The sequence below is a fragment of the Malaclemys terrapin genome, chromosome 1 (genome assembly GCF_027887155.1).
Source record: "Malaclemys terrapin pileata isolate rMalTer1 chromosome 1, rMalTer1.hap1, whole genome shotgun sequence".
NCBI lineage: Eukaryota > Metazoa > Chordata > Testudines > Emydidae > Malaclemys > Malaclemys terrapin.
This window is the reverse complement of record NC_071505.1, coordinates 307,509,097-307,534,301: the sequence shown is the minus strand read 5'-3', so window position 1 is coordinate 307,534,301 and position 25,205 is coordinate 307,509,097. Positions and strand designations below refer to the sequence as shown.

The 25,205-nt window shown below is 39.1% G+C and overlaps 1 protein-coding gene across 4 annotated transcripts in view; it reads left to right on the top strand.

Moving 5' to 3' along the window:
• The window catches only part of PAN3 (poly(A) specific ribonuclease subunit PAN3), a 121,571-nt gene that overhangs the window by 26,057 nt on the left and 70,309 nt on the right, over positions 1 to 25,205 (top strand). For all 4 annotated transcript variants that reach the window (XM_054015382.1, XM_054015383.1, XM_054015381.1 and 1 more), the window contains exons 3-4: positions 7,304 to 7,370; positions 10,485 to 10,555. In XM_054015382.1, the coding sequence (XP_053871357.1) occupies positions 7,304 to 7,370; positions 10,485 to 10,555 (138 nt within the window). The remainder of the gene's footprint in view (positions 1 to 7,303; positions 7,371 to 10,484; positions 10,556 to 25,205) is intronic.

Below are 25,205 nucleotides of genomic sequence, written 5' to 3'. Positions count from 1 at the left end.
CTTTTTGCCTTTGTTTGCCTCTTCCTCAACTCCACCATTGTTGAATACTCATCTATGCTCTCTCCTTTCTGCTGGGACTGAGAACAGAGTGACATTCTAGCCAGTCCCAGAAAATGGGTCACTGGGCAACTACCCAGTACCTTAGCAGCCTAATCCGGACTGTAGTTAAGTAATAACTCTGTGTAAAAGTGTTTGGGGATATAGTTTTGTGTGAAAGAGAATATAAAACAGTTATTGACTTGTGAGTCAAGAAAGTAGGAAAGCTAATCTTCCCTGTTACACTAGTGAACAAAAAACAGGCAGTGGATGAATATAACTTGTTGAAGCAAATTTGTTAGGCCTGGTGAATTACAAAAGCCTGGTCAGTTCTTCCAAACGTCACAAACTGAATATATTGAAACTTGGAATCAAATATTTTGCCTGCTTAATACAGGTCTGTCTCATCTTACTCGGGGGTTCCGTTCCGCGGTTAGTGCGTAAAGCGAAAACCGTGTATAGCCAAAATCCCATTGAGTTCAATGGCGGGCAAAATTGCCCGCACTACAGGTATAGTATTAAAACTGTTGTGTGTTTTTGTTTGTTTGTTTGTTTTGGTTTTGTTTGTTTTTGCCGACCGCGTAAAGTTGAAATCGCGCATGTTAAATGCGCGTAAGATGTGACAGACCTGTACTATGTAATAAAATAGGCTCTGGTGCATGCACTATGTTTATAACCCACTAACTGCCACCCTAGCTGCTCCCCTCCCTTCTGTTTCCCCCCCTATAACTAGAGGGATGTTAACAGACCACTTTACCTTGAATGGTCCCTTGAAATGTGTTAACAATTTATGTTAAATAATCTGTTCCACCTTGTATTTAGCTGTGATACTCTGGCTATGTCTACACTACAAATTACTTTGGTATAATCTGCGTTGTTCAGGGTTGTGAATAATTCATACTCCCCGAGCAACATAAGTTATAATGACCTAAGCGCCAGGGTGGACAGAGCTCTGTCAGTGGGAGAGCTTCTGCCTCTGCGAGAGGTGATAGCTATGTCGGCAGGAGTTAAGCCAATGGGAGAGCTCTCTTCTGTCATCTTAGAGTGTATTCACCAGAAGTGTTACAATGGCACAGCTGCATCAGTGCCCTTGTAGCAGAGACTTAGCCTCTGATCCTTTCCCAGACCTGAAGAAGAGCTCTGTGTAAGCTCAAAAGCTTTTGTCTCTCACCAACAGAAGTTGGTCCAATAAAAGATATTGCCTCACCCGCCTTGTCTCTCTGATATCCTGGGACCAGCTTGGGTACAACAACACTGCACAGTGAATCCTACTCTGACACTTTCAAAAAGATGAATTGCATAATGCATCAACATCTTGAACTGCCTCTTTTGTGGGAGGAGGATCAATTTATTTCCATGACAAACTTAGTAAGTAATGGTTCTTGAGATAGGCAGTCAAAATTTTAAAATGTAAATTAAAAAAAATCTAAAAACTTGTGTGGTGTTTTTTTTATTAAACTTTTATCCACCCGAGCAAGTGCTGTGGGATGTAGATTTGACTGAATGTGACTTTATTATGACCTTGATATTTGAGGCCTTTTAAGACAGTAATTCTAGGAAATGCAATTAGATACACATAACTAAATGGCTATCTTCTGGCACAGATTGACCAAATTAATTGGTATAAAATGAACAAGTAAAATGGACTTTCTAAGGACCTTAGTCTGTTTCAGATACTAGCTTGAGGATCTCTTTTACACTGAGCTTATGTTTGGATAAGTAGGAAGGCATGGGGAAAGATAACTGGTTAAACTGGAATTTGGACATTACTTAAAGTGGTGAGGGGAAGACTTGCCTTGTGTCTACCAGCAGAACTTATCGCCAGATTGAAAGAAATGGGATCGTCATTGCCAAGATCACATTTCTTTACTCGTTTGGAGATCAGTGCCAATTTGCTTCCCCCCCAAATTTCTGCTCTCTCTAGTGTTCCATGATGCAAGAAAAATAGTAGTTTCAACAAAGATTTTATTTTTATTTCTTTTAATATGATGGGATTCTTGACATCTGTGTCGTCCAACTTGTTCTGGCTTTTTTCATGATTCCTTTGCCTGCTTGTTCACACAGAGGGTACAGATGATATCTTGCATTCCATTAATGAGTTTCAGCAAAGCTAGGGTGCACCTCATATGGCTTACACAGGTGGACGCTTAATCAGTCAGCCCTGAGGCATACCACTGGCCCAATTCCATTAGGAGAGACAAATCTAAAGGAGGTTTGAGCATTCACCTGCTAAACCCAGGGATGTGAGTTCAATCCTTGAGGGGGCCATTTAGGGATCTGGGGCAAAAATCTGTCTGGGGATGGGTCCTGCTTTGAGCAGGGGGTTGGACTAGATGACCTCTTGAGGTTCCTTCCAACCCTGATATTCTATGATTCTATAAGATGCCAGAGTGGCAATTGATCCAGAAATTCAGTCGTCAGTGGGGCTCATCTGTTGTGCACTTCAAGAAGGAAGTCAATATCGTTTTGTTACTTACCAGAAGACTGGTATGGCTGTTGTGTTCAGTTCATACCCAATTCCAAGAACTAAGATGCTGAAACTAACCAGTTGAACTAGGTGGTAGAAAAGGATTGATCAAGCCAAGGCGTGGTACCAGGTACTACATTACATAGACTATCAAACAAAAATCTGGCTCTTTCTACAGCATTTGGCTTTTGCATTCTGTATCATTGGATCTTCTAAATCCCATTGCTACACCTAAAGTAATTTATGGTGGAAGGAATTGTACTTTAGACACTAGAATTATATACACTAGCTAAGACAGAATTAGAAGGATCATCTAATACAGGAAAAGGAGATATTTCTCAGCTTGCTAAAAGCAATTTTGAGTGAAGCTGAAAAGTGTTAAGAATGTCTGAAGTGTTGCATTACTGGTCAGATTTTCTCTATCTGTGTCCTTGTAATGTTGTTGCTTTTAAGGTGGAGGTAGAAGGACAGGTGTCATGTTATGTTTTCTGTATTTAGGAAATAAGTCAACTCTTAGTCCAAAGCCTGCAAAGTGTGCCTGATACTGTGGTGACAAATACATTTTATCAATTCATTACGGATGTTAGTCTATGGTAAGCAGTTGGCTGTCGCTGACTAATAACCCTTTATTGTGAGTTGGACTTCAGCTCTTCAGCAATACGATATACCCACAGAATCAAAACCATTACCAGTAGCTTGTTTAATCAAAGGTCTTGAAAGAGGTGGTGACAGTGGTAGACCAGATGCCAGCTCATCCCAAGGTCTCCATGCCGCAATTCTGGCAAATACTTAACTGAAATCAGCCTGGTTCACCTGTGTATTAGTATTAGGTAGTAATAATAATAGGTATTAGAATGATAAGAATGTGTTCAGAGGTTAGACTGTGTTTGAATGCTTGTGAGTTGCTGCATGCATTAATCTCAGGCCTTGTCTACACTTGCAAGTTAGAGTGCATTAAATCAGCCCCGGGGTCCATAACTCCTGAGGTGTCCACACTGGCAAGGCACTTAGAGCGCCTGGACTCTGCAGCTGGAGCGTTCCCGGTAATCCACCTCCACCCGAAGCATAGAGCTTCCTGTGCCTGGGCTGGAACGCTGAGGTGTCAGTATAGATGACGTGTTGCATTACTGCACTGTGATTGGTCTCCAGAAATGTCCCATAATCCCTTGAAGTCAAGTGGTCACTCGGGTCATTGTTTTGAACTTGGCTGCAGGCATGAGGATATTCCCTTTCAAAGCTCGTTTCTGACAGCACACATGCTTACCTGCTCTAGGACACAAAGCAAAGCATTACTGTGGAATGCTCCTGCTGCAGAGGAGTGTGTGTGTGTGTGTGTGAGAGAGAGGCGGGAGGGTGGGGGCTGATGTCGGGTTCCCCCTTTCCCCCTGCTGCTGTCTGAACTTACAAGATAGCATGCTGACACACTCTCTGCCCCCCAAAATACAGCCCCCCCCACATACACACAACACACTCCCTGTCACACTCCCCAGCCCCTCATGTGAAAAGCAGCTGGCAATCTAGTAGGATGCCTATGGAACAATGGGATTGGGAAACCTGCATCATGTGATGCTGTGCCTGCCCCATTAGGCATTGCAAACCCTTTCCAAAGCATGCTGCAGCCATTTGCACACTGGGATAGCTACCACAATGCACTGCTCTCTGTGGCGTTGCATGTCCACATTAGCAGCTCTTGCTCCACAGTCACAAGGAGCACAGTGTGAACACACAGCAGCGCTTTCCCTGCTGCTGTCTGAGGGCTGGTTTAACTCCCGGTGCTCTACATCTGCAAGTGTAGATATAGCCTCACTTATAACATCTATATCCCATATTGTAAAGTAATATTTAAGTAGGTGTATTGTAAGCCTCTTTCACTGTGTAAATCACCAGACAGGAGAGAGACTTTAACTACTGCAAAATGCTGGTCTCCAGCAGAACGTGTTATGTCCTGTCTGACAAAGAAGGTTCCATTGACACAAGATGGACTAGAGTAGACCATTAAAGAGGACAAAAGACTGTTGTTTACTCTTCTCTCTCCTTCCTCCACTCCCCAATAAAGATGAGTCTTGCAAGTGAATTCCCCCATCAGCTGAATCTGCAGCTCAAAGGAGAGGGGGGGAAGGGAATAAAAGCTCCTAACAAGGAAGAACTGTATCTCATTTGCTGCTTGGACTATGGGGGAAAGGTTTCTAGGCATAAACAAGGGATCCCCAGCTGCTTAGCCTGGGTTAGCCCTAAAAGACAGCCAGAGCTTGCTTATTATAGAAGCTTCTATTACCTTTTGAAACTTAAGACTGTAACTTGTTTGTGTATATATGTTTTAACCTTGTAAATGTTTCTCTTGCTTTCTCTTCCTATTTAATAAATATTTAGATAGTTGATTATGGGATTGGCTACAAGCCTCGTCTTTGGTGCGAAATCTAAAGTGCAATTAACCTAGTGTGAGTGTTTGGTATGTTGGGATGGGGAATAACCTGAATATTGCTGTTCCTTTATGTAAGGGACCATCTATGACAAAGGCAGGCTTATCTGTGTGGCAAGACAGAGGGGACTGGATGTGACTCCATGTTAAGGCTGTTATAGTGCCTGAGGAGTTTACATTTGATATTTGGTTGGTGAAATCGAAGTATAGAAGTCCCAACCAATTTGGGGTTTGTGCCTCTTCACTGAGGTGGGTACTCCATACACTTGAACCACTGCAGGACAGCTTGACAGAGGTTAGGTGGGTATGTGTGTGGAGATTCATAGGGATGGAGTGGGGGAAGGGGTAGTAACATAATAGGTCCCATGACAACAGAATGTTTGATGCTGTAGCATCCCAACAGAATGCAGTAGGTGGAATTGAGTGAGATTAGCATGGCAACTGTCTGAGCTCATTGAGAGGGTCACATCTAAAGTTATCTGGTAACGTGCCTAAATGGTTTTACTAAGTACTCTATAATTTAGTGTTTATTTTGTCCATTCTTTTTATGGCATCATACGCATAAGTTAGTTTTAAAAACTTGTCTTACGGTAGAACTTCAGAGTTGCGAGCACCAGAGTTACAAACTGACCAGTCAGCCACACACCTCATTTGGAACTGGAAGTACGCAATCAGGCAGCAGCAGAGTACCTCCCCCACCCCCCAAAAAAGCAGATACCGTATAGCAGGGGTAGGCAATCTATGGCACGTGTGCTGAAGGCGGCACGTGAGCTGATTTTCAGTGGCACTCACACTGCCCGGGTCCTGGCCACTGGTCTGGGGGAGCTCTGCATTTTAATTTAATTTTTAAATGAAACTTCTTAAACATTTTAAAAACCTTATTTACTTTACATACAACAATAGTTTAATGATATATTATAGACTTATAGATCGAGATCTAAAAACGTTAAAATGTATGACTGGCACGCGAAACCTTAAATTAGAGTGAATAAATGAAGACTCGGTACACCACTTCTGAAAGGTTGCTGACACCTGCCGTATAGTACCATGTTAAACATAAACTACTAAAAAATAAAGGGAAAGCAGCATTTTTCTTCCTAGTAAAGTTTCAAAGCTGTATTAAATCAATGTTCAGTTGTAAACTTTTGAAAGAACAACCATAACATTTTGTTCAGTTACGAACATTTCAGAGTTACCAACAACCTCCATTCCTGAGGTGTTTGTAACTCAGAGGTCCTACTGTACTTATTTTACAAAACCTGTTTTCATTCTTCTTTAATCAGGGCTGGCTCCAGGGTTTTTGCCACCACAAGCGGCAAAAAAATAAAATAAAAGTCGCGATCTGCGGCGGCAATTCGGCGGAAGGTCCTTCGCTCCAAGTGGGAGTGAGGGACCATCCGCCGACTAGCTGGACGTGCCGCCCCTCTTCAGAGTGGCCGCCCCAAGCACCTGCTTGGCAAGCTGGTGCCTGGAGCCGGCCCTGTCTTTAATATAAAAGTTCTGCAGGGACTTCTAATGTCAGTTGTTTTATGGAAAGTGGTGAGAATCTTTTCACATTGCAGATGTATTTCTAACAAAAGTGCAGGGAGGAGGCAGCTCTCAAACTGCCATTTGTCATCTTCCCTTTGTTTTAGGTCCTACTCTGAAAATATTGACCTATGTGGCCAAAGAGCTGAGTTGGGGTGAAGTTCTTGCTTAGCAAGATTCCTGCCCTTACATACCAGCGGGGCTCAGCCTGACAATGGTTGAAAGAGTTGAAGAGAACCATTGCTGGCCTTTTCAACATGTTGCTCAGCTACAGGAATCATATAGTTTTCCTGAAAACCCCACTATGCTTGGTAATTCTCTGGGTTCCATCATTCAAAAGATGCCACCAAATGCTATACTAATTTGACAGTTCTCCACAGGGGAAGAGTCTCGTATGGTGATAGTGGCATAGAATGTGGAGAGGAGTTGTTGTCCTGGGATTAAAGAATCTTCAAGTAATAAAAGCTACAGCCTTCTCTAACATTTTGAGAAACTATAGGAAAAAGGAGGAGAACCTTAGGTGCAATAGGGCTTCCTAATCTATAAGTAGTTGATGTAGATAATGTTGTTTTTAATATACAGTTTTTAATATACAATTGTTTTGTGCTGTGTGGTTTTCATTAAAATTGTTTTCTCTCATTTGCTCAACGTTTTTTGTTCACTACCAATCAGAATCTGTGTAGAGCAATTTATTAGATTGGAAATAACCACATATCCTCTTTTTACCCTGAGACAGTTGCCATCCGGATGTTAATCATCTAATTAGTATTAATAAAGTCTTAATATTAGCTCAGATGTCTTCAGCCTTAATAGCTTTATTATATTCATGCAATTTTGTTTTTCACTTTTTGCAGAGGATGACAAATAGCAGCAGTTCCCCTAGCCTTCTCAATGACACTGCCAAGCAGTATGCAGGCCATGGTAAGAACTTTTAAAGAAATATGTTTAAAGGTATGTTCAAAAGCTAACCCTATGGAAAAAAATAGTTTCAAGGGAGTTAGTCCTCCCTTTAATCTGATTTCAAGGTGATAGAACTTTATTTGTTGTGCAATTTTTTATTACTGTATATTCCAAACCAAATTACTAGTGAACTTTCTAACTCTCAGCTTGCCTTTCATTTTAAAGGGAAAAACTTATAAATTTGTCCTATTGCTCAGTTATATCAAGAAAAATACTTATTTGGATGTCTACTATAGAGCCCTGATAGCTTTAGAAACTGTTTATATAGCATCAATACAATAATCCTTTTTTAATGCCTCTTACTAAAAAAAAAAGTTGTTTGAAAAAGTGAAATGGAATTACATACGTAATTTTTTAAATTTTAGATATGGGCATACACATATTCACACATTTTTGTCTGTTTTATTTACAAACATGAACTAAGTTTGTAAATAAAATAAAATAAAACCTCATGGTTTTTTCACTTTTTTCCCCACAGCCAAAGTATAACAGGCTATGGCCTGGTCTACACTAACCCCCCAATTCGAACTAAGGTACGCAACTTCAGCTACGTGAATAACGTAACTGAAGTCGACGTACCTTAGTTTGAACTTACCGCGGTCCAGACGCGGCAGGCAGGCTTCCCCGTTGACTCCGTGTACTCCTTGCGCCAAGCAGGATTACCGGAGTTGATGGGGAGCACTTCTGGGTTCGATTTATCGCGTCCAGACAAGACGCAATAAATCGAACCCAGAAGTTCGATTGCCTGCCGCCGAACCAGCGCGTAAGTATGGACAAGCCCTATTTGATATGAAATTCCTGGTAACAGAGGACAGGAACGTGGCACTCACAGAATCTAATCAATTTTGGATCTTGAGTTCTGTGGCATATGCCAAATAACTTGGAGCTTGGAATTTAAAATTTCTACACAGCATGTTTTAAGTAATATCTTCCCACTTTCCTGTTTCATATTACTTGGGAACATCCCTTCCATCCATACAACAAATGGCTATATTTTGTAGGCCTATCTTTATTATGAAGCTGCTAATGCATTTTCTACTTAAAAATCATTATTGGTTTGTCAATGTCTGGAAGATCTCAAGTTGTTTGAAATGCTGTCAGTTAAGGAAAATATTTTTACTTTTAACTTGAGCAATTTTAATGTTTAACTCCACTGAGAGTCACAATAGTCTTTTTAGTTACTTCTTAGAATATAACAACACTTTAGATTTCTTCAGATCTGCTTAGTCATATCTCCATATTTAACTTCTTTAAGAATTGGCTTGCACTTCCATTTGGCAAAAACATACATTTAAATATGGCCCTCCTCTGAAAGGAGCTACAAAAGTGGTGTTGTGGAGCTCCGTGTTTGTGTTAGATTTCATAGCAAATTCACTTGTCAGTTTACAGGTTTTTTTAAATTTTACTTATCTTAATGATTAGTCATAAGAACACCATACTGGGTCAGGCCAATGGTCCATCTAACCCAGTATCCTGTCTTCTGTGGCCAATGTCAGGTTTCCCTGAGGGAATGAACAGAACAGGGAATGAAGTGACTCATTCCCTGCTTCTGGCAAACAGAGGATAGGGACACCATCCCTGCCCATCCTGGCTAATAGCCACTGAAGGACCTACCCTCCATGAATTTATCTAGTTCTTTTTTGAACCCTGTTATAGTCTTGACCTTAACAACATCCTCTGGCAAGGAGTTCCATAGGTTGACTCTGCATTGTATGAAGAAAAATTTCCTTTTGTTTGTTTTAAACCTGCTGCCTATTAATTTCACTTGGTGACCCCTACTTCTTGTGTTATGAGAAGGAGTAACACTACCTTATTTACTTTCTCCACACCAGTCATGATTTTATAGACCTCAAACACATCCCCTGTTAGTCCTCTCTTTTCCAAGCTGAAAAGTCCCAGTTTTATTAATCTCTCCTCATATGGAAATCGTTCCATACCCCTAATCATTTTTTTTGCCTTTTTCTGAGACTTTTCCAATTCTGATATGGTTTTTCTTGTTTTTTTTGTTTTGTGTTTTGTGTGGGTTTTTTTTGTTTGTTTGTTTGTCCCATCTCAAAAAAAACAAACAAAAAAAAAAAAACCAACCATATCTGTGTGCAGTATTCAAGATGTGAGGGTACCATGGACTTATCCTGCAAATGCAACCTGAGATTTGAATCAGGTGGCTGTTTCCTCCTTGTACTTCATTTCTAGTAATAATTATTTTACAGAACAGGTTTTGTCCTGAGTTATACCTCTACGCTCCCATTGAAAACCATTAATTGTTCAAGACAATGGAGTTTTGCTGGTGGAAATGAGATTAAGTTTTATCTGCAAAATATTCACTATTGGTGGCAATACATGAGGAGGGAAAAAACAGACTGACTTTTGGTTTTCTAGACTGGCTGTGTAAACTGAACAGACTTGATAAGAAATTATTGAGAGAGAAATTTGCAGTTCCCTTTTTGAGGCACACTTCAGAATAGAACTGCATTTTGAAGGCATACTGACCACGGTCAAAGAGATTCGGGTTTACCGAAAACATTTTTAAACATTAGTGTGTTAGCACATGTCATCCACCAGGCAATTAGAAGACATCCATATTTGTAATCTATGCTTAATCTGGAGTTTCCTTTTTAAATGGTGACTGTAGTGATTGAGTTCCAGATTATGATACTTATGACCTGGAGGTGAAGTGTAAGGACAGGGAGAAATAATAATTTACTTGTAAAATCTTCATCTTGACTGCCTCTGAGTCCTGATTAAATTTCTAAATAAAAAGTTGGCAAAACAGATAACATCCATAACGTTTGTAGAATTAAGTGGTATGGAGTACAGCATATAATTATTTAAACTGGCAATGGGTAGCTTTTAAAATTCTGCTAAGAAGTGCCATTTTAATTGTGTACCCATGCACAATCTAATGAACTGCTATGCTTTTAGCAGTTCTTACTTTAAAATTAGCTTTAATTCTGGATGAATAAGAAACCTTTTTTCCTTTTTCCAGTTGCATTTAAAATTATTTGAAGGGTTTTTTTTAAATAGTTTGTGCGGATAATATATAGTAGAAACGATGTTTCTAACATTCTTTTACAGACCCACTGACTTCACCGGCTTCATCCTTGTTTAATGACTTTGCTGCCCTCAGTTTATCTCAAAGGAGAAAGGTAGGCAACATCTAAACTCTAGAAGGTGGCATATCTGTAACTGACAAGAGGAATGGAGGGTAGAAGAGAGAGAGTTTTAAATGGGTATGGCTCTTTTGGTGTCACTTCTGTTTTATATTTCATTACATAAAGAAGTTGGATGATATCTTTAAGATGTGCTATTGCAGACCAGCCTGTTGCTGCTAATATGAAATATTCCAGACACATTTCAGACTGCATTTATAAGATACTTTCAACATGAGTGTCAAGGACCCTGCCCCTGGAACTTTAAAATAAACTGTTTTTATGATGCTGAGAACAGAGGCTTGCAGGTGTTCATCTTGGGCCTTCACTGCCTCAGGGTTCTGTGATAAGATCTTCAAATGGAGGATGGGTCCTGAACCTTGTGATTCTTGCAGAATTCATTAGTTTTGAAAAAATGTAAACATCTACAGAATCAGGAAACAGTTTTTTTCTGTAAACCAGGGTTACACCAGAGCTCCATCTATTCTGTGATCCGCAGCTGTTTGTTAGAAAGGCAACCCAACTTGTCCCAAATAGTAGTCAAAATTTACTTTCACTGACCAATTTCACATCTTTTTCCTAATATCAAGCCACCTACATGAGCATTAATTTCCCCCAAATGAGTGGTACACTGTCTTGCAAGCACGCTACTTCAGCATGCTTGTGCTTTCTCCTGTAGCTCTAACCATATACTGGAAGTTGTGGGTTCTTTGCATAGTTCCTGCAGGTAAGGATTGAAATGAAAACTACCATAATTGGCCCACCAGATAAGTGTTCCTTGAAATAAAATGTTGTTACAGATTGTCTATTTCCTAATATTGGATATAGTTTGGCATATGAATTGTCATATTCTTTAATGCCAGCTGTCATGCACCAACAACTTGCTTTAAATGCTGCATATAATCTTACTCTTTTCACTACTTGCTGAAAGTGGTGAGAATGAAAATATACACACAACAATAAAAATTAAATATGTAGAAGGAGTGTATCATTATGTATAGGTATACTATAAGGCCAACTGGCTTCAGTGCTTTGTTGTTTAATTGACCTACCTATAATTTAATCTCATTTTTCCAGGCTGGTAATGTAATGTTTCAAATACAAAGAAAAACTTGGAATTGGTATAAGTTCCTAGCTTGTTCCTGTTTTTCCACGGACAATCAAAGCTCTAAACCCATAGTCACAAAAATGGTGTCTTTGACAGAAAGAGTGGCTTATGCAAATTGATTCATAATTCACTTTTACAACTAATTTAGCACTTCTGTTAATTAGAATACAAAATGGAAACCTCTGAAATGTTACTAATTGATTATACATTGTAGCGGCTACTTTTTAATGCCAGTTCATGCAGAAGAAAGTTATCCTCTGACTTCAGACTGCAGAGAATACAAATGCAGATGGCTATGGATTTGTTTTCTAAATACTGTTAATATTCTGTAATACATATTTTCATATTATTGGGGTTTGTGTAGCATACAGTTCATGTCAACAGGTCACTTGTAAGGTGAATTGCAGAGCTTTTGACAGTTTGAAATACATGGATTTGGGATATTAAATGGTTTGTGTAAACTTTAAGTTCATATGCACTTACAATTTGAACACAGCTATTTGAAAAACTTCTGTTTACTTGCCAAGAACCCAAGTTTAGGGTTTTGTTTTGTCCTGAAAGAGCTTGAAAATAGTTGTCTAAAACCAGCATTTCCTGCATTATCACTGACTTGGAAGACAAATATTACACCCTGAATAGGGTCTTGGTAAGTGAGTAAAGGAGAAATTGCTCTTTCGATATTTTGTTTAAAAGTTAGCAATTTGGAATCTTAAAATACTCAACTATTTATATAAAAGCTTTGCAGCTTACCTCTCCAAAAGGGGGATGTTTTAATAGTATTGAATTCATAAAGGTTTCTATAAAATATTTATTAAATAGCTGACTTCGACAAGGAAATTCAGAGTTTATTCCATCTGAAAAACATTTTATTGTGCCTAGATATTGCTGATCATATGATCCTATCAGAGTCCTCAGAACAGTGGGTGATCCTATACTACTTATGAGCTGCAATACTTGGTTACAGCAAAGTAAGTTAAGGATGGACTTGGTAACCTTAACTATGAATTTCCTTGCTTTTTGTGTAGGCAGACAGTGTTTGGAAATATAGGTTTGTGTGCTTGGGGCTATTTGAGGTGCTTATAATATTTAGGGGGTTAAAAACATTAACTGTTTTTAAACCGCTGTAATCAGACAGCTATAGATTGGCTTTAAAAAATTAACCCAACTTCTTACTTTTACATTAACATTCTAAAAATTACCTTCAAATGGCCTGTGATAAACACATACTTGAAACTGTAAAATCTTTCCTTTCACCCATCAAGTAATTATTAGAATGCTGCACTACAATTTTAAGTTACAGTAAATCTAAGAATACAAATTTAAGAAATTTTACAGAATACTGAATGAAAAAATTCAAATTTGCTGAACACTTCTGTGGGTGCAGTCTGTGGAGGTTCTGACAACCCTAAACCTCTCTGAATGTCATAACCCTAAATGCAGTTAGATAGCTACTTGAAAATTTCTTGTAGCAAATCCAGTTTTCTCTTACAAACTACAGTACACAAATAACAAATTTGTGGTGCATGATAACAAGAGCCAGGATATTCAATATTAGATTAACACTCTGTCCTTAACTTAATGCTGTTGTACGTCTTTTTTGTTGTCTTCCAAAATGCATAATACCATTTGCTAAGGATGGAGTGTCATCCTGAACTTGGATTCCTTGGAGTTTTACATTTTATCTCAACATTAATGTATTGAAATTCTTTCTTTTTAGAAAGATTATATTTTAAATTAGCATAAATTATTATTTATCTCAGCCTGGAAAAGCTCTTTGGATTCATTCTGGTTCCTTTGGTAATTTGTTTTGATAGCTCATAAAATATGTATGGTATAATTTATTGTAATCACTGATGCTAAGGGGGTGGCACTTTTATAGGTTTAAAGAAAAACACAGTGATATTTTTGTGTAAACTGGTTCTGAGACTGTTACCACCAATCCAGACTTATGGTTACTACTTATCCTCACCAGTCAGCCTGGAAGGTCAGTAAATACCATTTGTTGCTTTTTTATTTGTTCATACCTTCAAACCCATTGGAACTGAACTGTCCTCAATGGTTCCCAATAATTTTCTTGGTTTTATTTCCATTTTTGAATGGTTCTTTATCTGAGTCAGAACTAGAGAAGATCTCTATGGGTACATCTACATTGTGCTAAAAGATCTGCGACATGGCTGTGGCTGGCCCAGGTCAGCTGACTTGGGTTTGCGGGGCTATAAAATTGCAATGTAGAGACCCTGCAAGGGGGGTGGGTCTCAGAGCCCAGGCTCCAGCCCAAGCTCAAAATGTCTACATTGTGATTTTTAGCTCCAGAGTCTGAGCCCTGCGAGCTCGAATCAGTTGACCTGAGCTCTGAGACTCAGTGCTGTGGGTTTTTTATTGCCGTGTAGATATATCCTGCGGTAGTGATAATTGTTGATGTGATGACAACTGTTGGTACAGTGGTTGGAATGAGTGAACCATCCTGTGATTCCATTTGGCCATGTTTTTGGGATGTTTCTGTGCTGCTTGTACTAATCTCTCTACATATACCACAAGCTGTATAACGAGACTTCTAGTCCTTCAGAATCTCTCTTCACTGGCCCTGGATGACTAGAAGTTAGAAACAAAAGATTTTCTTCAAATTGGACCGAACAGTGGAAGATATTGGAGAAGTTATCTGGATTGAGATTCATCGGAAACAAACTTCTTATTCAAATTTGGTGCATCTTCCAGACTTGGTGCTTAGCTAGTCTTTTACACAGAGTATTCTTTGTATGAAGAGCTGAACTTTGCCTAATCCTTTCCAAATTTCCTATGGAATATTTGTCTCCCAGAACCAGACCTAATTTCCATTTTAGTCCTGCTCATGCCATGTTTCTACAGTTGCTGACAGCAGTAGTGTATTTTTGACACCTTTTGTTCTTGCTAAGTTCTATACAGCCTTCCACTAGTATGTGTACACTGCCTTGAAACCATTATTGGCTCAGTCTTGCAGGGTGCTGAACACTCTGGCTCTGACCCAGCAAAACACTTAAGCACATGCTTAACTTGAAGCAGTGACTTCAGTTGTATTTAAATGGGACTAGTCATGTGGTTAAAAATAATATATGCCTACATCCTCTGCTTTATTGGGGCCAGCACTTTGTAGCATTGAGTCATTCAGTAGCAAGCACTCATCTGGGAATTCTCTTTATCTTTTTTCATCTAAAAAAATTAAGAAGTGAGTTTACATGACACAGAACAAAATGTGAGGCGTTTTATTTTTTAGATGAAAAAAGAGAGAGAGAGAGAATTCCCAGATGAGTGCTTGCTACTGAACGACTCAATGCTACAAAGTGCTGGTCCCAATAAAGCAGAGGATGTAGGCATATAACTGTAGAAATTAGTTGACTAATATGAAATTAAATAGAATTCCATACAAAGTCTATTAAGCACTCAAAAGTGAAGTTTCAACAAGCTCTGCTATCTTGTGCGTATATATTACAGTAGTCTGAGATCACATACTATAAGTAAAGTAGCATTTCTTCTATAATTCAATTTTTTTATATTTACCCTTAGTTAACTGTCATCATGGATCTGTTCCTTCACTGTATTGTTCCAGTTTTATGCACGTGTTTTTTTTAATCCACTTATACTTTTGGCCAACACCACATCCCACGGCAATGAGTTCCAAGGTTAGTTGTGAGTTGTGGGGAAGTGTTTCCTCTTGTTTGTATTAAGCCTGCTGCCTAATAATTTTATCAGGTGACCTTAGGTTTTTGTTGTGGGAAAGGGTAAATAACACTTCTAGTCCCTTTTTCCCTCACCATTCAGGATTTTATGGACACCTATTACTTCCCCCTAGTCTCTTTTCTGAGCTGAGCAGCTCTAATCATTAGTCTTTCCTTGTATGGAAGCTGTTCCATACCCTTAGTCATTTTTGTTGCTCTTCCCTGAACCTTTTCCAGTTCCACTGTATCCTTTTTGAGACAGGGCAACCACAACTAGACAGTGTTGATGCTGTGCGTGCACCACAGATTCATAAGTGGCATTATGATATTTTCTGTATTATTTCTTTATCACTTTCTTGATGATTCATGTCATATTGTTAGCCTTTTTGACTGCCGCTGCTACATGCTTGTCATGGTTATAGGACTAGCTGCACCTCTGTTCCCATTCTTGTCTGAGTCTCCTGCTCTTCCCCCAGGTTTGAGGGCTCTTGTCCTTCCCTGTCTTGGGATGGAATTTTGCAGTTCTTCCACTCTTAGATTGGGATACCCTTGTATTCAACCACGTATTACCATGCAAATTTCACGGACCTGTAACCAGTGAGACTGACCAACTTCTTTAAATCCAAACTTTAGAGATAAAGATTGCAAAACAGCCTACATGCATATTTAGTCTCCTGTAATCTTGTGATTGTCTGCAAGCTAAGTAAGATGTTTTCCTCTTGAGTTACATGCAGGGAGGCCACTCATCTGGTTTTGAACCGAACAGAGGCAAAACTGGACATGGTTTTGTCCAGTATCTGACAGGGGGATGCCGTTTTGAAGAGCACACTGTGCAACTCTTCCGGCCTGATCTCTCTCTCATGGTGCATTCCAGATCATACTGGTGGGGGCAGGGCAGTGCGCTCCTGTGCACCTCGCATGCTGACAGGGGCGGGCCAATTCCATTCCCACAACTACCGGAATGTCCAGTATTCTGAGAATGTGAGTGTGGCCACCCTGGTTACAGGAAAAGAACAGAACCAACTTGCATTCTTGTAGAGGCAAGGTGGATGAGGTAATATCTTCTATTGGACCAGCCTCTGTTGGTGAAAGAAACAGGCTTTTGAGCTACGCAGAGCACTTCTTCAGCATTCTTGTAGGAAGTCAACTCCCCTTCCCTCTGTGCCTCTGACCTCAATTATGTTGCTCAATGTTCTTTGTTACAGGGATAAGATGTGATGTCTTCCCCAAGTCCGCTAGCAAGGCTGAACCAGAAGGAGAAAAAAGTCACTGTAGGAGAATGTTCCCATCCACGTTCTGTTGTTCAGGCAGTTAAACCCATTCAGCCTTAATGGTTTGCAGTCACTGGTCTTATGACTGTATCTAACCACATGGGAGTGTGTTGAAACTGTCTACTCCCCTCTGACATTCTAATACACCATCTCAGAAATCCAGTACATAAACCATATTTAGGGGTAGATCAATACTCATTACTAAGCAACCCCACATTTGTGTCATCACTCGTAATTTTCAGGATTGTGGCTACAGAGAAGACTTCAGATCATTACTGGACTAAACTTTTCTTTCAAACATGAAGTTTACATTCTGCAATTATACCATACTGTTGCAATAATAAACTGTTATTAAACAGTTATGTAATCACTTGCTTGTTTTTGTAAAGAAGGTTATTGCACAAATGTGGAAACTTTTTTACAGTATACAGACATGGGGAACTACATGTAGGAAACCTCCTACAGAAAGAGTTAGAATAAAGTTTTTCTTTACTGTTGAGAAACTGACTTATTCACTACAAGGCGGGTATCAAGATTGCTATGCTATTTGGTCTCCTTTTTACAGTTTTATGGAACTCTGTTATCCAGTTTTCAGTTCAATAGAGTTCCACAGAATTGATATTTACTAATTAACAGATCTGACTTGATATTTTCTTCATTTTTGTGCAAGTGTGGTGTGTTCTTAAATACTTTTTTTGTTCAGGTTGAATTTGATTTATGGGTAGGTGGGCACCCTACATTTATCATGAAGCTAAACTATTTCAAAATTACATTTACTTATAGAAAGTTTAAGAAATTGATGGTGTGTAAGTTCATCAGAGTAAAATGCTTATTCCTCTAACTATTTGAAAGAACAAACTTGTAGCTCTTATCTTAACTAGTGATTTTAAAAAACATCTTATTGCTTGTTTTGTTATTTATACCTAAATAAATTCAGTACATCTTATGACTGTAGTAATTTCATTGACTTAGTCTTTCTGTGAGACATACCTTAGAAAAAGGATAATTTAATAGGTTTGTCAGCACTCATCAGCTACATATCTTTTCTACCAGGCACACCGTCTTCTATAGCTACAATTCAAGGGCTGAGGTAATTAACTACAAAGCTAACTCTGCTGAACATCTACATAGCTGTTGTGTATTTGCAAGATTTCTCTGTTATACCTAGGTTAGGTCTAATAGATAGTGTGTTGTGTAAGAATGACTTGCTATGAACTCTTTATATGGCTGTAATGAAACATAAAGAGGGAAAGATCCTACATTTATATCTAAAGTGTCAGGAAGAACGTCATTATTGAGGAATTTTCAGAGTAACAGCCGTGTTAGTCTGTATCCGCAAAAAGAAGAACAGGAGTACTTGTGGCACCTTAGAGACTAACAAATTTATTAGAGCATAAGCTTTCGTGGACTACAGCCCACTATGCATCCGAAGAAGTGGGCTGTAGTCCACGAAAGCTTATGCTCTAATAAATTTGTTAGTCTCTAAGGTGCCACAAGTACTCCTGTTCTTATTATTGAGGAAGAGTGTGATCACACAGCTACTGTATAGTGATGCATGAGCACAAGGGGTAGAGTAAAGGTTGCATATGAATCCTTAACCTTATTATTCCCTGCATTTTGAGTGCTTCATTACGCATCTTTAACTTTTTTCAATATTTTTATATATAATATCCTAGGGTTTTTAAAAAGAAAAACCCAAATTTCACTTTCCTAGACATCTAAACTCTACTTTCTTATATGTATAAATTCCATTATCTGGAACTGTTTGGTTACACACCACCATAATATGTTCTATGCACTGTAAGACATCATAAGAGGCCCTTAAACTTAAGAAATTTACAGCTGAATGCATTTTTTGCCTCCCTCAACTATGGAGTTCCCAAGGTGCATTTCTAAGCATGCTTCTTTGCTTCAAATCTTAAGCTTTATCTACACTTAGAAGTTTTGCTCATGCAGCTGTGCCAGCAAGACCAGCAAAAAGGTACTTTTTTGCCAGTATCACTGCATCTACAGTAAGGCTTTTGCCAGCATAGCATGTCCCCAAAAAAACCCCAAACAAGACCACACCTCGAAGTGATACAACTGTTACTAAACTTTTGAGCATAGACTGACCTAAGCGTGCAGCAGTCTTCTGTTACCCCGTTGGTGCTTGCAGGGTCTGTAGGGACTCTTTTTTGCTGTGCAACTAATCAACCAACCAACACTTGCCTGTGCTGTGTTCCTATGCTGTGAATGAAAACAAAATGCAAAATATCCTATTTCAGCAGCATGCAATGTTCACATTTGTAACTCAGATCAAAACTAGTTTTCATGCAATACTCAAAGGCACATCCCTCAATTGATGGTTATTTCTGTACCAAACTGCAAGTATCAAGAATTTTTTATAATATAAGAACTGTTTTTCACTTGCCCTCAAATAACTCAACCATTTTTGATCACTTTCCCCAAGTCATTTTCAGCTAGTGAAAATTTCATCTCAAAAGGTGAAAATTTGAGAATGTTATGAGCAAATTAAAATAGGGGCTAGAATTGAAACTTGTATGCAGTCTTAACCCTAGTGACAACATTGTAAATGTCAGCATACTCCACCTCTGTAGTAGATGAGCTCTGAACCATGGACTGAAGGTCAAGCAATTCTTCTGGTTTCCTATTGAGGGCAGTTAATTCCAGTGCCTAGGACCCATTGTTGAAAACCACTGTTTCCAGCCCTCAGAAGTTCAAATATAGGGATGGTAGGCAAGAGTGCATTCATTGATTTGAATGGCGTTCGTGGAACATGAAGGGAGAGAAAGCTCTTAGAACTAGGATCCAAACCACATAAGGTTTTATGGATCCATATCAGCAACTTGGATTTCACCTGAAAGAGATTGGGAAACAGTGCTGTGCCAGGGATGTTCTGGACTCAGACTCAAATATAGGCATCCCTGCCTCCCACTTCCACCTCTCTTCCACCAAAAACACACCCTAAAATCACCATTACATACTCTTACAAAGGGACCTTACTTAGTCTTCTCTAAAGCAATCTCATTAACTCATCCTAGTCTGTCCACCTTGCTTCTGAGTTCTCTCTAGAAATAATTGCCAGATTGGATACCCTTTCCTGCCCCATAGATGTTCTTAGTGATTAATTTTAGCTTGCTGAAATTCCTTTGATTAGCTGCCACAGTTAAAAGAAGACAGTAAAATATATGCAGTGCTATTTCTGTTAGGGATATTCTCATCTAAAGATCTTTTTAGAATGTAACTAAATAGATCAATGGGTGCTTTTGTTTCCAGATCATCCTTGAAGATTTGCTTGCAAAAACTGGCAGAGAGCTCAATTTCATTGTCAAAATTCACAGGGTTTAAATCCACAAGGATAGCTGCTTACTAAATTTTGAGTGTGGCTCTTCAGGTCGACGCTGCTGAGACTTTTCAGTTATTAGTCTTTTAAAAGAAAGCAAACATTTCTCCCATTTCATGCTTATGCATCCTAGCATCCAATTGTGTTAATATTGTGTCTAAAATGTAGTTGAAAACCTTACATTCAAAACTTTCAAGATCTAATGACCTTTCTTTTCATCCTTTGCAAGTTCACCTAGCATTATTTTCCCCCTTGAGATTTTCTCTTTGACCTGTGTGGATATTCCTAATGTTTCAGCCTGTGAATCAACAGCTTCCTTACATGCAATAAACCCAGGAGACTATACTTCTGTTAAAGCATCTTGAAGGCCACCAAGTAAATGGTTAGCTGTTTTAATGTCAAGATCTGAATTCTGAAATTTTTTGCTCACAGCATTAATTTTTGACCAGATAGTATTCTGCATCTCAGCAAAAACAAGAAAACAAAAACCTCTGTGTAGGGTGACCAGATGAGATGAAGAAAATATTGGGACACGGCGGGGAGGGCAAAAAAAAAAAAATGCTGAGTGCTGCTGGCTGGCCGAGAGAGAGAGAGGCTGGCGCAAAATATCAGGACAAAAATTGCATCCCGACCAGAGATCGGTCAAGACAAACAGCTCAAAATCGGGACGGTCCCGATTTTATCGGGACGTCTGGTCACCCTACCTCTGTGTAATGTTTGTTTGCAAGCCATCGGCTTTTAATTAAGTACTGGCATAAGATTGTTTGAAGCTTTGATCTTGTCTAAAGCATTGCCTCTACCCATGCTGATCATCTTGTGTACTTTCACATTTTAATGTAATGCTGATATGCTTTTTCTACATATCCCAACCACCAGTAGAAATGGAAAACAGAGTATACAATCCTTTGAACAATTCCAGAAAAATAAAACAACTTGGAACAATCATTGCAGCTGTTTCTTCAACAAGTCAGTGAATGAGTAACATGTGGGATGAAACACTCGTTTTGATTTACCCACTGAATTCAATTTTGAACAGCTTTGTGTGCTGCAGCCATGTTAGCTCTGTTCTCATTGCTTTGTCCCCTTCAATCAGCTGGATCTAAACTGGGTGTGGTTTTTTTTTTTTTTTTAAGCTCCTCTAAATAACTTCCATAATATCCTCCCTGGTTTTGGTGTGGATATCAATTAAATCTATAAAATTTGCAAGAACCTTTTGCTCTCTTTCAAAACCCCAGCATACATACACACCTGAGACATTTGTTCCATTCAGGAGAGGTCTGGAATGCAATAAAACATAATAGAGAAGTAATCAGGTTTATTAATCTTGTAAAAAATAGCCTGCCATACTTTTCTTGTGATCCTACTAAAATTCATTTTTTAATTCAGTTTCAGTATATCACCTTTGTGGCACCAGCTTTAATAGCTTTCACATGATCTGGCAACACACTATCCATACCTTGCAAGCAATTCCAGTAAATCTAAAAAATTATCATTACAAGAAACTAATTTCTCCCTTGAACCTCTCAAAGTTTAACATCTCTCACCTAAACACTGCAGATATCCAAGAGATCACAGAGTATTGTGCCACATGCCCTTCTGCATCTTGTAGCAGGTTTGCATACCTTTTTCAATTGTGCAGTCCTTTTCCAACTGCTCTGCAAGTTCCATTCAGCAAGTGATTTGCCTCCATATATTCCTTCAAATGTTCGTGCTGGCATTCTCACTTGCTATAGTGAAAAAAATTGGGTGCACAGTTTTATGGTTCACAAAGGAAGATGAGGAATTTAGCTGAAAAAGCAAACAAGTAAAATGGAACAAGGAGACAAGCATCTAACTGTACATTAATGAAGATCACTGCAATTAACATAACATTAGGAGTATTAGAAAAGAATCACCATTTTAATAGTTGCCTTTCTTGTTTTAAATTAACAGGATTGTTTTTTACCAAAAAATAGTGAACAGAATCTGTCACTTGTGGCTAAGTAGCCAGATTTGCCTTGTCAGAGTCAAAATTCATCCACACGCTTTCAATAATCAAACCATTTTCAGCATCCACATCAATAACTGTTGCACTAACAACCAACAGGCAACTTTCTGTCCCAGACTCAAACTCCAGGGATCAACAATTCAATGCCAAGCTCTGTGCCAGAATCAGATACTCCAGCACTTGACAAACTTGAAAAACCCAAATCAACATCCTCACTAGCTAAGGACAATTCAGAAGTGTGAGTAGCAGAAACATCTGATTGTTGACCAGGAACATGGTCAAACGTCTCCCTTTACAAGAAACTATGTAGACCACTTGCACTTTTCTGATCTTTTTCACAGGCCTGTTGTAGCTTGCATTTTGAGCACCATTCTTGTGCTTGTAGATATTCATAGCGGAAATCATTGTCGACCATAAGAATTCACCCACTAAGCTCTTCCTGACTGAGCGTGTGAAAGGTTTAGCTAATATTTCTGTGAAACTCTGAGAAATCAGGTCAAAGGTCATAATATCTCTGTGAAACTCGGAGCTATATCAGGTGACACTAAGCCAGAGCTCAGGAATGCAGATATAAGGTCAGTTGAGAGCAAGCGAAGGAAGCAGTTACAGAAAAGGCTAGGGCTCCATGACAGAAAAAAAGAGTAAGAAGTTAAAAATAAAAAAACACAAGGGCTGGGGGTGCCTTTATGGTACCAGGTCTGGTACCTTTGGAAGTGTTTGAGCCTTCGCCTTTGCATGCCTCTGCTAGAGAAGACATCCCCCTAATAGTTGGCATGCAGGACAAAGATGATGGTGCATTCTGTAGCAACTCTACCACTAAGTAGTCTTCAATTATAGCTCCATGTGGAACATATTAGTTACTGGTAATGTTCATCTGAAGTGTGTGCTTCTAGTCCAGATAACACATCATGGTTTATTGAATGAAAATAACATAGTGGAGGAGGAAGGAAGGAGAGGTGGCTTATGGATTGTGGGATAATGAGTTGTTCAGAGCGCTTGTGTGTACTCTAGCAGGTTATGGGTTGCCACCTTGTGTTTAATGGTCACTTTTTAGGAGGCAACATAGGAAAAGCTAGTTCTGTCCCAGTAGACTAACAACATGGCTCAGTATCTTCAAATTCTTCTTGAGTAGCTCTCCACCACTAATCTCTGCCCAATCTCTGTTGAGGCATGATCTGTTCCCAGTCTGGTGTTTGTATAAAAATAATCCTTCAAAAGTAACTATGTAAAACAAAAATACGTATTTGAACTACTTTCCTTGAAATACAATACTGTTCCAAAATCTGTATTCTCTATTGACTGATAACTGTTGTGTACTCCATCTTCTCTACCCACCATAGTCCAATGTTTCCATGACTGAATTCGATTGTAAGAACCTGGGAACAGGTAGTGTATTATATCTCTAAAATGCTGTGTTATCAGTGGTATAATAAATGCATTTCAGAAAATGAGTAACTCTTTCCATACACAAATAAACGTTATGCTTAGATTTTCCAAAATTACCTATGGAATATGGTGGCTTAATTCCCAGTGTTCAAATCCTGTAGACAACACTGAAAACCTCAGGCTTGAAGATAATGCAAATTCTATCATTGAATGAAAGTTACTAGAACAGGGAAGCCTTGCATCTTGGGTCTTGTGAGGTTTTTTCTTTGTCTCTCAGGGATAAATCTAGCCAAGTTTCATGTTGTATCCTACAGGTTTCAAATTACAGCAGGCAGTCCATCTAGCAGAATAAAATGGGCAAGTTAATAGACTTCCTAGAGTTCTCTGAAACTCTATATTGGATGAATGGGGAGCAAGTAACAGATGGGCTGGCATCAGGAAACATTTCTAGAGCACATGGTGATTCAAGATTGCTCATCTGTCAGAGTATTTTGGTGTGAAGACATTTCTTAGTAGGAACTCTCTGATACTAAATAATCTTGAGAAGCAAGTCAGTATTTAAATGTCAGTTGCCTTCCTAAAATGTACAGACATTATACAGATGTCAAGGTATGCAAAAAGTCTGTTGCTGTGCAGTTCTTTCCTTACGGAGTTTTTCTTTCAGTCATCTTTATATTCATCCAAGGGAATTGCCCTTGCATCAAGCAGCTCTTGAGCTTTATTGGGCAGGTTAAATCATCTCTTCATAGGATGTCATGTCTTCCAGAGAAGACATTCTCAAGTAACCTTGTTTTCCTAGAAGCTTAATGAGTGGCTGCTTTGTCCTTGCCTTCGATCCAAGGCATAATCCTCTACCTGTGGTAGCAAATAAAATTACAGATTGCCATATTCTTGCTATCTTGATGTTTCTGTCCTGACTACTCAGTAGATTTACTAACCTTACTAACTCTCTACAGAAATTCCTTTTTCCCTTTTCCTTTCTTCCAGTTTCCTGTAGACTCGTCTGTACATCCTGACCTGGATGTGCTTTCGTTGATGGAATAGTTTGAGGGTAAACTTGGGATATTTAGATGCGAGTTACTCAAAACTTATATCCACTCTTTTTATTAAAATGTTGACAGGGCTTTCATGTCTGTCTTACATTGTAGAAGTTCAGGATCTTGGGTAAAAAAAAATTGAGTGACTCAGGCATGTCTGTATGGCATGGCAAGCCAGGGTGTGAATTTACCACACATCATCTTGTTGCATGCTGACTGTGTGTACATTGCTAAACTGCAGTGAATGTGTAAAGGTCTAGTCCACACTCCAGGACTTCCACTGTGCTGTTGAAGTGCCTATATGGGGTGAATTATTGCACAGCAAGCTGGTGTGCTGTAGATTCAGACCCTGGCCTGCCATGCATAACTCACCATGTAGACAAGCCAAGTCATTTTTGAAAATTGGATATAGGCCAGTGGTTCTCAAACTTTTGTGCTGGTGACCCCTTTCACATAGCAAGCCTCTGAGTGGCAACCCTCCTTATAAAATAAAAACACTTTTTTTTTATATATTTAACACCATTATAAATTCTGGATTCAGAGCGGGGTTTGGGGTGGAGGCTGGCAGCTTGCGACCCCTTATGTAATAAACTCATGATCCCCTGAGGGGTCCCAACCCCCAGTTTGAGAACCCTGATATAGACTGTTAAGTCACTTAGGCGCTTTTGAAAAACTTACCTCTAGTGTCAGATCTAAGATATATTACATGCAGATGTCTTTTAATTCCTGAGTCTTGTTAGGAAGGCTATGAATTTAAAAGTATCTGATCAGTCCAGACTGGGTTCTGTATTGCATACAATTGGCCATTGTGTGTGTTGTTTTT